Source organism: Ursus maritimus, unplaced genomic scaffold, assembly GCF_017311325.1.
Source record: "Ursus maritimus isolate PB19 unplaced genomic scaffold, ASM1731132v1 scaffold_7, whole genome shotgun sequence".
NCBI lineage: Eukaryota > Metazoa > Chordata > Mammalia > Carnivora > Ursidae > Ursus > Ursus maritimus.
The window spans coordinates 40,623,249-40,635,505 of record NW_024426885.1 but is presented as its reverse complement, the minus strand read 5'-3'; the positions used below and the strand labels follow the sequence as shown (position 1 = coordinate 40,635,505).

Here is a 12,257-nt window from a genome sequence, read left to right as displayed (position 1 = left end):
TAAGAAATAGGGGAGGATTCTGGAGGTATTAAGGAAGTAGAATCAAAAGGACCTTATGACCACTTTTAAATATCGCAGATGACTCAAAGTTTTCTGGCTTGAACAAGAGGGTGGTTACATGAAATAAGATGGAGACTAAAGAAGGAAGGTCAGGATGGAGGAGGAAAAATGACAGAGTAACTTGGAAACTTTTTTACTTTGAAAGGAATGTGAGGCATAGAATGAGATTTCCCACCTAAGATTAAAAATGTGTTGTATTTTGTTTCTGTTCTTCGGATGGCCTGGGATAGAGAAATCCTGTGAGTAACTGGCTGGGGAGGAGAGGGACGCTAGCCTCACCCAGCACAGGGAAGCAATATGGAGGGCCCTTAAATACAAACAAAGAGCAGCCTCCTGTTGGGAGGGTAGACTGGCAGTTTTATTGTCCAGAAGAAAGGAGATAAATAGCCCCACTGTATTTGTATGTCTAAACAAAACAGCCAAGGAAGGTGATCAGGGGTCGGGTTATCAAAAGTGACAGATGTCTCAGGCTCCAAGACTTTATATTTTTGATGGTTCATGGTCTGAGAAGCAGCATGTGCATAAGGACAAGGTTGAGGCACTTCTATAAATAACCCTGTGATAGTTTCTGGAATGCAAGACTTGAAATTCACCATGTATTCTAGCATATTCAAGAATATGCTCAGCCTACCCGCTGCTAGCTACCAGAGCTCTTCATCATGGTCTCAGGTCAAAATGCTTAGTACTGAAAGCCAGACAACCCACTTTTTATCTTTTCCCAAACTCAAACAGGAAAATAATCAAAACCATTTTTAGCTTACATGGAAGAATATCCCGATATCTGTTTTTGTCTCTGTTGCGTAGTTCATTCCCAGAGTTGAACGCATCAGGTAGGTTCTTATAATCTAAAGTCTTTAAAAGGTAAGAAATATAAGTCATGTATTCACTACAACAAAAAGAAAAAGAAAAAAATCTGCTCTTACTTAGTGTTCATGATCCTTAAACCTCTATATGGCATGACTTGATGTTAAATGTGTTGTATGATAAGTGAAGTCAGAATCCCATTAAAAAGTACTATATAAAATATCTCAAATTTGAGATGTCAATCAACAAGCTGCTTGATAAGAAAATACTAATCTCTCTGGACATACTTTTTCCCTTGACCTTCAATATTTTTCCTTTTCATAAAAAAAAACAATAAAAAACATTCACTTCTTAGGACCTACTCATTAATCTATCATTTTAAAAACAAAAATAATTAAAAAACAGCAAGAAAAATATATAAATATATAAACCAAAATAAATAAATAAATAAAGTCTCACAATTTATTCTTTGCCTCATGAAGGAATTATAGCTAGGATACCAATTAAAGAATTCTTCATTTCAAAAAAATTTCATTACCAAGTGTGAATTCAGTAAACATTTACTGAACTTTTCACACATACTCAGCACTTTTCTAGATATTGGAATAAAAAGATGAATCTCAAAATGGCCCCCTCCTTAAGGAGTTATCAGAGCAGTCAGAGGGGTGATCAATGCCATAGATACGCTAATACAATGGTAGCACTGATGACCACCATCAGAAGTTAGTCATATGAAAGTGTGTGTGTGGAAGGAAAGTAGAGCAGAGGTGAGCAGGTTATCACTCCAGGTGGAAAGGACAGGAATAAAGGCATGGGGGCACACATCTCCTCTTGGGGAAACAGTGAATAGTATGGTAACAAGAGCACAGAGAACATGATCTAGCCCAGAGGGAAATGAAAACTACCTAGGAAGGCCTTGTTTCATATACAAAAGAAGTGGACATGTATCCAGCCCTACTCTATTAAAATATTTGTGGGTAAAGCCCAAGAATCTGTACTTTTCAAAAGCTCTTCAGTAACTCTTTAAATAAGTGCTGGCAACCACTGGCATGGCAAATGAGAAGCTAGTGAAGGTTTTAAGCAGTAGGATAATATAATCAGATTTTTACCTTTCTTATCTTTATGCAAGCCAATTATAAAATTAACTTGGAAAAATATCTATAGGAAAAACCAGAACAATTTTGTAAAAGAAGAGCACTGAGGGAAGACTAGTATTAACAAACAGTAAAGGATAACATAAAGCTACACTAATTAAAACAGTTTGGTACTAGTACATGAAGAAACAAATCAATGGAGGAAGTCCAAGAATAAATTAAAATTTACGTAGAACTTCAGTATATAATAAAAGTAGCCTTTTATGTCACTGAAAACCAATTTCAAGAGGATCTGGGGATGACAGCACAGCTATATAAGGCTGGGCTCCTACCAAATGCCTTATAGCAAATTAAATTCTAGCTGGATCAAAGATTTACACATTGAAAAAAATCATAAAAATATTAGAAAAAGACATGAAATAATTATTATGACCCTAGAGTGAAAAGGGCATCTAAAGGATACAGAAAACCCTGATGTCCCAAAAGATCGTCATATCCGACCACTAAGAAATAGCGATTTCTTCTTACTAAATGTGTATGTGTGCACATGCACACTTGTGTGTAGCACAAAGAAGGGGAAAATTTACCACATATAGCACATACAAAAGAGACAATTTCTTCATTATATAAAATTATTAATCAATAAGAAAAAGAATAAACAGAAAATTGGGCAAAGAATTGGAACAGTTCATTGAAAATAAATATAAAAGGCTTAAAAACATACCAAAAGCTATTCCTTTGTTCTCAAATAAGTGTCAATATAAATCAACAAGGAATCATTTGTCATACAAGAGATAAGCAAAGATCCAAAAATTTGACAGCACAAAATACTGGTTGTGTTTCTAGTAACTTGTTATAAGAGTACTCATATATATATATATATATATGCATAGGCATATGAAGAGGGGTAACTGCTGTTCATAAATAACAAAGACTAGAACAATCTACATTTTCATCACAGGGGACTACTTAAAGAAAGGAAGGTCTTTATATAATTAACTATACTATGCAACACTTAAAAATAATGAGATAAAAAAAATGAGATAGAGCTATATGTACCAATAATATATTTGGAAATTATTTCCTATGTGAAATATTTCTTAAAAAAAAAAAAAGGAAAGAAAGGGTAGAATAGTTAGTAAAGTATATGCCCATAGTTTTCTGGACATTTATATGACAAACTTAACAGTGGAAAGGGGGCCTAGGAACTCAAGAGAGAAAAACAAAGAGACTTTATCCATTTTATAACCTTTTATGCTATTTAATTTTTTTCTATATAAACCTATTACTTTAAAAACAAACTTAACATTTAAAAACAAAAACAAAGTACTCAATCTAAAAGAAAGGGGAAAAAAGGAAGAAAAAAAAACCCTCTATTAGTAGTGTGGAAAATCACATATAGACTTTTGTTAAGACCAAAATATTTACCAGAAATTCCTGGAGGATTTCATATTCTGCTACTTTTTTCTCAAGCACTTTAAAATAATCCCTGATGACTGATTGCTCATGAAAATTGAATAGTAATGGTCGAAACTGAGCCAACTGAGCTAGCTCCCTTTCAGAAACAATTTGTAGACCTAAGAAAAAGAAAAAATCATATTTTTAAAGAGTTACTCATATGTATGTGAAGGGAGATTTTATTTTGTCACGTTTTCTCTTAAGTGAAGGCACAGCCACTTAAGGATTAATGAAAATTTATTTTTCCAGAAGTGAAGTCTATTACTTTGAAAGAAAGAATCCTTGTTTTAGAAAAATCATGAACCTTGAAATTACACAAAATCCACTATTCTTAGAAAAAACTCTTCAGTGCTATAAATATAAAAGACGCTATAGACTGAGAAGTGTTCTGCTTTATAGTGTGAATTAAGTATATGTGCTGACAGTTATGCCAAGGCCAGCATCTACAAACAAGACTTGGATGGGAAAAAGTGAGAACTTTTGCCCTCCTCCAGACCAAGTATTTGAAAGTCCCTGGAGTCTGAGAGGAGAGGATATGGAGAGTATAACATCTCTTACTCTAAAACAGATCAAGCACACACATGCACATACCACACACAACACACATACACATACCCACCAAGGATAGAGAGGCTCCATATAATTAATAAGACTAAAAATATATATAATATGCAATATAATTATATATAATAAATATTTTGATATACATTATAGTTACACATGTATAACCAATAATAATAGAAGAGAATACATGCTATTTAATAGTACACACATTATTTTAATGATGATCTTTTAGGTCATGTTGACGGTCTAGATTCCAGATATCTGAAAATTTACAGATCATGTCCACTGACCAAAATGCAATAAATCTAGAAATCAATATTAAAAGAATATTTTTTAAATTTCAGAATTTTGAGGTAATGTGCTCAAGTGAAGCCAGTTCTCAAAATCTCTTTCCAAAGCCAACTAATATGAACAAAAATCAAGTTAATACTGGCAGAAAAAAATATACAAGAAGCAGTTCCACAAAAGGATGGGCATAAAAAAGACGGAAGTTTCTAAAAATATGCACAGCCCTGTAAAACTCTTCTTGTCTTGGAAACCTACTTAACCAAAAGCTCTCTATATGGGTGGGAGTAAGGGACTGTTGGTTGGGAAAGAAAGTCACAGAACTCCTAAAATTTCTCACAAATATCTCTAACCTTAGTATGAGAGGAGCTCTAGGAAGTCCAGAGAGGGAAATAAAATTCCACGAGAGTAGAAGTCATTTTGATCATTTTTGATCCCCAACAGAAAAACCCTTAGAGCTCCCCATGTGTTCCAGCCTTGCTGAAATAGAAGCTGAGAACAGGGAAGGAGGAGAGGAATGAAAAGGTAGAATGACAGTAATGGACACCGTCATTGTCTCCCCAACACTGATTCTACCCTGATGGTTAGTTAGGGCCATATGTGATCACTCCACGATAATTCCCTTGCCAGTGAATAATTCGGCAATATGTAGGTGATCTGAGCCAATGGGAAGTAAAGAGAAGTTTATTCAGGGCTTGTGGGCAAAAGAAGCAAGCCTCTCTCCCATCTCCGTCCACTGCCCAGACGTAAGTCCAGAAGTATAATTATGGCCCTGATTATTACAAGCAGCCCCGCCGTGACATAAAAGGAATGAAATGAATACAGCAAATATGAAAAAAAGAAAACATAAAAAAAACTCTATGATGTTAATGACATCACTGAGCAATTTGATCTTATTGAACTTGGAATACTGCCTACCTCTGTACTTCCACTATGGGAGAAAATATATTTCTTTATTGTTAACATCATTTTCGATTTGGTTTCTTTTTACTGTAGCCTGGCCAAGGATTCCAATCAAGGTGAATGAGTCAGGCTTCAGCTACAGGTCATGGCAATCATCACAGGAAGGGATTTTTGCAGAACGGCAGTTTACAGAGAGGGATTTTACCTAGCAATTTGGCGCTGACATCATTGGACAGGTTAGAAGAGCAGGTGCTTCCCCTCATCGTGGTACAAAAATAACACCACAAAATGGTCTGCCGCAAGAAGAGCTAGCTTTGCCGAAACGAGGAACCTGAGGGAGCTGGACACCACTGCTGTAATCACTAGCTCCTGGATGACACTACTTTAGCAACCACAGAGGAATTAGAAAGTCACCACAACAACTGCTGGCTCTAGTAATGTACCACCTTAGTTACAATGAGACACTAGGAATGCCATGCCTATTATGGTGTGTATCAGCAACATGGATGCTTCCGTTCACACTTCAGTCTTGGCTAAGTGCATAGGATTGGTCAAACCTATACTAACTCCCAGGATTTCTGGGAAATGTAATTTTTAGTTTTCTTGCCTGGACCATACAGAAAGACATGCAGGGAGGAGAATGTGATCAATGTTGTGTAAACCAGTCTATAACATCTGCAACACAACTCATCCACACCATTGAGTTTTCTGTTCTTTTCCCCAACCCTTCCACACACTTGTCATTATCCTCTCAGGCAAAATCCAGCCCTCAAAATGTAGTTTATAATGGAAGATAACTAATCAAACCAAATCAAATAGAATGGGAATCAACAAGAATTCATTCATGATGGGGCACCTGGGTGGCTCAGTCAGTTAAGCATCTGCTTTTGGCTCAGGTCATGATCCCAGGGGCCTGAGACTGAGTCCCACATCAGGCTCCCTGCTCTGCGGGGGGCCTGCTTCTCCCTCTGCCTGCCACTCACCCTGCTTGTGCATGCTCACTCTCTCTCTCTCTGTCAAATAAATAAAATCTTTAAAAAAAAAAATCATTCATGCTCTAACAGCAAAATCAAAGAGACGCAGAACTATACATGTTAGCGAACAAGATGGAAATAAAACACAAGATGAAGAAAAAAAATGAGTAAAGCAATATGGTATGCAAAAAAATTCTATCCATTATGAATGGAATATAACCTAAATTATAGATCTATCATCTGTAGGAAGAAGTAATAAGAATATAAATTATTATTATTTTTTTTTGTAGGATCCACACCCAGCATGGAGCCCAATGCAGGGCTTGAACTCAGGACCCTGAGAACAAGACCTCAGGAGAGATCAAGAGTCAGATGTTTAACTGACTGAGCTACCCAGGTACCCTCAGAATATAAATTATTTTAAATGAGTTTAAAAGTAAGATTAAAAAAAAAAAACAGAATGACCTCTTACACGAGGTTCCCAGAGTAGTCAAATTCATAGATACAGAAAGTAGAATAGTGGTTGTCAAGGGTTGGGGGGAGGGAAAATGCGGAGTTAGTATTTAATGGGTACAGAGTTTCAGTTGAGGAAGAGGAAAGAGTTCTGGGAGATGGATGGTGGGGTTGGCTGCACAACAATAAAAATGTACTTAATACCACTGAACTGGTGAAGATGGTGAATTTCATGTTCTGTATATTTTACCACAATTTTTAAAAATGTCAATAAACCCAGATTCTTTGCATCACTGCAGTCTGTTACCCAGAGATCAGCTGCTGTTATAAGATTAGATTCTCCTCACACTCATGAGAAAATTGTCAACAGCAATCAGAGCCATGCATTTTCCTGCTTACAACCTCTCTCTTAATAAAGCAAAGAGAAAGTTTCCCAAGAGATTCCAACAAACCTTTACCTGAATTTCAGGCAAGGTGTGTATCTGAACCATAACCGGCAAAAGGGATAGGTTTATCCTCAGACCGATGAGGTTCACACCTTGAGTTGAGAGCAACTTCCCAACTTGCTTTGCTGTAACTCCATGGAAATGAGATGATGGGAGTGCTGAAGAATCAGCCACAGTGATCACTACTGTCACTACACAACATCTGCAGCAAACTCGACTCAAATGCAAAATCTGTGTGCAAAATTCAAGCCATTCTTCCAGCTCCTCCACAGCTGCCCCTCCCAGTGCTAGCAATAATCCCCCACATCTCGGTTCTGATGCCTCCCCATGTCTTACCCTACAGTAGTAGGGGAGGTCACATATTTGGGGGACAGGGCAGTAGATGGAGAAGGCATCAGAAAAGAGGCCACATTTACATTTGTATCAATATAACCTAAGAAGTACCTTGAAAACAGGGGTTCCTGCCTCCAACCCAAGAAATGCTGAATCGGAACCTTAAATACAAATTAAATTAAAAAAAAAAACAGAATGAGGTGAAAATAAGTTTATAGACCTAAGAAAATAAACGTCAAAAGTACATGATTATAGAATTAATAATTAAATCAAAAACTACAAGAAACAAAGTAGACAGCTGAACATGAGCTTATTCAAAAGACAAAGACATGAATACATAAATTAATGAAGAGAAGACAAGACAAAAAAAAAAGATTGTGCATGTAAGGGCCTCATTAGAAGTTCAGAAGAAAAACTTACGATGGGGTAAGGAACTCAAGAAATCTTCCCCTCATGGTACAAGCTTGGAGAGGGAAGCAGCAGCTTCTGTAGGAAAGGTATAATGCCTCATTCAGTTCCTTTTTCTCTATCTCCCCTAAGGATCAAAAGCGTAAGAAGTTGGGAAAGGGGCAGCAAACCCTATTATCCACAAAGCACAGGTTAAGACACAATAGCATTGGGAACTGGGAGGGGAGAAAAGCATCCTCTGCTCAGCCCGTAACATATCCTCTACTCTTAAAGAAAGGACAGGTAATTAAGAAGGTACCATCCCTAAGAACCAGGGACACTGCACCTGCCTACAACTGATGCTGAACAAGGACAACAGAGAATGCACTCCCACCCCCAATTATGTTAGCAAGTAACATAATTACAAATAAGAGCACTCTATTGCTGGGGAATAAACAAGGTCATAGACAGGAACCTTCTCTGAGGTGCACGTGTAATCGGGAGATTTAAAGCAAAGGGTAGATATTGAAATAAACCCTCTGGCATTTTCCATTCTAAGCACAAGGTAACAATACAGGAATTTGAAGCTGGTGATACAGTAAGAGTAAGCACAGCAACATCAAAACCCAAACCCTGCTCAATTCCTGACGAAACTGACTCAACTCATCAGACTGAAGACCTACAAAAGAAAGAGGTATGTCTATTCCTATTTATCTCAGTCTCTTGAACGCAAGACATCCAGATTTCAACAAAGAAATTATATGCACACAAAGAAACAAGGAAAAAAAAAAAAGTCAAGAGATAAAGCAATCAAAAGAACCAGACAGAGATATGACATAAATGTTAAAACTATCAGACAATTAATTTTAAATAACTAAGATCAAAGCTAAAGGCTTCAGTGGAAAAGTAGACAACATGCATAAACAAATGGGGAATTTCATCAGAGATATGGAAACCACAAAAAATCAAGCAGAAATCCTAAAATGGAAAAACATATAATAGAAATAAAGAATGCTATCAATGGGCTTATCTATAGGCTTGATACAGACAAGAAAAGACTCAGCAAACTTAAAAATAGGTCAATAGGTGTTACTCAAAGTGAAAGAGAAAAAAGAGTCAGGGAAGGCACAGAAGAGAAGATCCAAGAGCTACAGCCCAATATCACACAGACTAATATTCCTATAACTGGAATCCCAAAATAGAACAGAGAGAGGGCAAGGATGGGAATGGAACTGGGCAGAAGAAATATCTGAAATGACAATGGTTAGGAATTTTCCAAAATGAATGAAAGACGCCAAGCATCAGATACAAAAGCTCATCATAAACAATACAAGTCAGAAGACAACCCAGAATCCTATAACCAACAAAAATGTCTTTCAGAAAAAATGAAGAAGAAATAAACACTTTTACAGACAAATACTAAAGGTTCATTAGCAGCACACTTGCACCATAAGAAATGTTCAAGGAAGATCTTTAGGCAAAAGGAATATATTACAGAACAGGAAACTGGATCCACACAAAGATATGAAGACTTCTAAAGATTCCATAAATGTAGCTAAATATAAAATTCATTTTTTTGCTTAATTTTCACTTCTCTGTGGAGGGTAACTGGCTATCTAGAACAAAAGCAGTAAATATGTATTTCATAATTATTGTTATGTAAAATTAAAATGTTTGACAACAATTGCACAAAAAATGGATGGGAGAAATTAGGGAGACACTAACTGGAAGGTCCTTATACCACATGTGAAGTGATATAATGTTATTTGAAGATAGAAAAAACAGACTATGAGAAATTAAAGATGCATACTATAAATCCTAGGGTGACCAAGAGAACATTTTTAAAAGAGGTATAATTAATAAGCCAATTGGGAAAATAAAATGTAATTACAAAATAATCCAAGAGAAGGCAAAAAAAATAGGAAAAAAGATAAAGAATAGAAGAATAAATAGAAAACAATTAGAATGACGGTAGAGTTAAAAGATGGTAGATACAAATTCAAACAGTCTATATATACCCCAATTAAAATCAGAAACTGGGAGACTGGGTGAAAAAGCAAGACCCAACAATACAATGCCCACAAGAAACAACTTTAAATACAAAAATGTAGGCAAGTTAAAAGTAAAGGGATGGCAAAATACATACAATGGGAACACTAATCAAAAGAAGCTGGAGTGGCTATATTAATAGCAGAGAATATCAACAAGAAAGTAGACTTCAGACCAAGAACATCGCCAGGTTTAAAAAGGTCATTACTGGGAAGAAGAGGGATGAATGAGGGGAACAAAGAGAATTTTAGAGCAGTAAAACTATTCTGTTTGACACTATAATGGTGGATACATGTCATTACACATTTGTCCCAACCCACAGAATTTACAACACCAACAGCGAACTCTAATATAAATTATGGATTCAGGGTGATAATATGTCGATGCAGATTCATCAATTGTCACAAATATAACACTCTGGTGGGGAAAACTGATAGCGGGGGAGGATACTCATATGTGAAGGCAGTGAGGATATGGGAAATTTCTGTACCTTCTGCTCAGTTTTGCTACAAACTTAAAGCTGCTCTAAAAATTAAACCTATTTTTTAAACAGACAATTACTAATGATAAAGGGGTCAAATCACAGAGAAGACATAACAATGCTAAATGTGTATGCACCTAACAGAATTTCAAAACACACGAAGAAAGAACTGATAGTGCTAAAATTAGAAAATTCATGATTATAACTGAAGACTTCACTCACAAATCAATGGAACAAGTACACAGAAATTCAGTAATGAACTGAACTGATTTAATTGACCTTTCCAACAACATTATAAAAGTTCTTCTCAAATGCACATGGAACCTTCAACAGACAGACCATATTCTAGGTCAAAAATCAAACCTTAACAAATTAAAAATAATTAATATAAATTATGCCCTTGGACCATAATGAGATTAAACTAAAAATCAATGACATATGTGGAAAATCTTCAAATATTAAGAAAGTTCAAAGCAGAGTTGCAAGTGAGCGATCAGAAGGCAATTCGTCTGCGAGAGTGGAGCAATGCCTAAACCAAAGGAACCTGTTCCTTCAAGCTCTTCCGGCAGTGATTCTGACAGTGAGGCTGACAAAAAGTTAAGGAGGAAAAAGCAAGTTACTCCAGAAAAACCTGTGAAGAAGCAAAAGACTGGCGAAACTTCAAGAGCCCTGTCATCCTCTAAGCAGAGGAGCCGCAACAGAGATGATGCCATGTTCCAGATTGGGAAAATGAGGTACGTCAGTGTTTGGGACTTTAAAGGGAAAGTCCTAATTGATATTAGAGAATATTGGATGGATCTAGAAGGTGAAATGAAACCTGGAAGAAAAGGTATTTCTTTAAATCCTGAGCAATGGAGCCAGCTATAGGAACAGGTTTTGGACAATGATGATGCAGTAAGAAAACTAAAATCAGCACCATGTGAAATCTGTACTGTCCTAGTTGTTTTAATCTGTCTTTTTACATTGGCTTTTGTTTTCTAAACGCTGTTTTCCAAGCTATTGTATATTTGGATTGCAGAACAATTTGTAAGATGAATACTTTTTTTAATGTGCATTCTTAAAAGTGCTCTGAGTGAAGCTCATTGTGAACTTTATTAGGAGGATTGCTTTGTGCCTGCCACTTAGCGTAAAATAAAATCAAGTAATACAAAAAAAAAAAAGAAGAAGAAGAAGAAGAAGAAAGAAAGTTCAAAGCATATTTCTACATAACCCATGGATCAAAGAAGTCACAAGAGAAATCAGAGAATACTTTAAAAAAAAAAGAAAACAGACTTTAGATTTATGTTTATCAAAAGAAATAGTAGGAAGTACAGAGGGTTTCCATATATCCCCTGCTATAGTTTCCCCTATTACTAACATTTTACATTAGGATAGTACCTTTGTTAGAACTAACAAACCAATATTAATACATTATTGTTAGCTGAAGTCCATAGATCATTCAGATTGCCTTAGGTTTTCCTTAATATCCTTTCACTGTTCCGGGATCCCATCTAGGAGTCCTTATTACCTTTAGTTCTCCTGTCTCCCTAGGCTTCGCTTGGCTGTGATGCTTTCTCAGACTTTCCCTGTGTTTGATGACCTTGGTGGTTTGAGGAGTAATAATCAGATATGTTCTAGGATGCCCCTCTAATGGAATTTGTTTGATGTTTTTCTCATGATTAGCCTAGGGTTATCAGTTTTGGGGAAGATTACAGAGGTAAAGCGCCATATTCATCACAATATATCAAGGGTACCTACTAGCCACGTGATGGATTATTATTGATATTGACCTACATGACCTGCTGTAGCTGTGTATCATGTTTCTCTACTATAAGGTTACTCTTTTTATCCCCCTTTCCTTACTGTACTCTTTAGAAAAAAATCACTACGTACAACCTTCACTTAAGGGGTGGGGAGCTTTGCTCCATCTACTTTAGAGTGGACTATCAACACAATTTATTTGGAATTTTCCTTCATGGGAGGTTTG

At 36.2% G+C, this 12,257-nt stretch overlaps 2 protein-coding genes across 2 annotated transcripts in view; one reads left to right on the top strand and one right to left on the bottom strand.

The window, feature by feature from the left end:
* Nucleotides 1-3,315: 3,315 nt before the first annotated feature.
* The window catches only part of LOC121101175 (tyrosine-protein phosphatase non-receptor type 20-like), a 31,518-nt gene continuing 22,576 nt past the window's right edge, over nucleotides 3,316-12,257 (bottom strand). Inside the window, exon 8 of the mRNA XM_040623773.1 lies at nucleotides 3,316-3,535. Coding sequence (XP_040479707.1) covers nucleotides 3,351-3,535 — 185 coding nt within the window. The 3' untranslated portion in view covers nucleotides 3,316-3,350. The remainder of the gene's footprint in view (nucleotides 3,536-12,257) is intronic.
* Nucleotides 10,701-12,202, top strand: LOC103667890 (activated RNA polymerase II transcriptional coactivator p15-like). The gene has a single exon (XM_040624743.1). It carries the CDS (start codon nucleotides 10,817-10,819, stop codon nucleotides 11,156-11,158), a length of 342 nt encoding a protein of 113 aa, XP_040480677.1. The 5' UTR covers nucleotides 10,701-10,816; the 3' UTR covers nucleotides 11,159-12,202.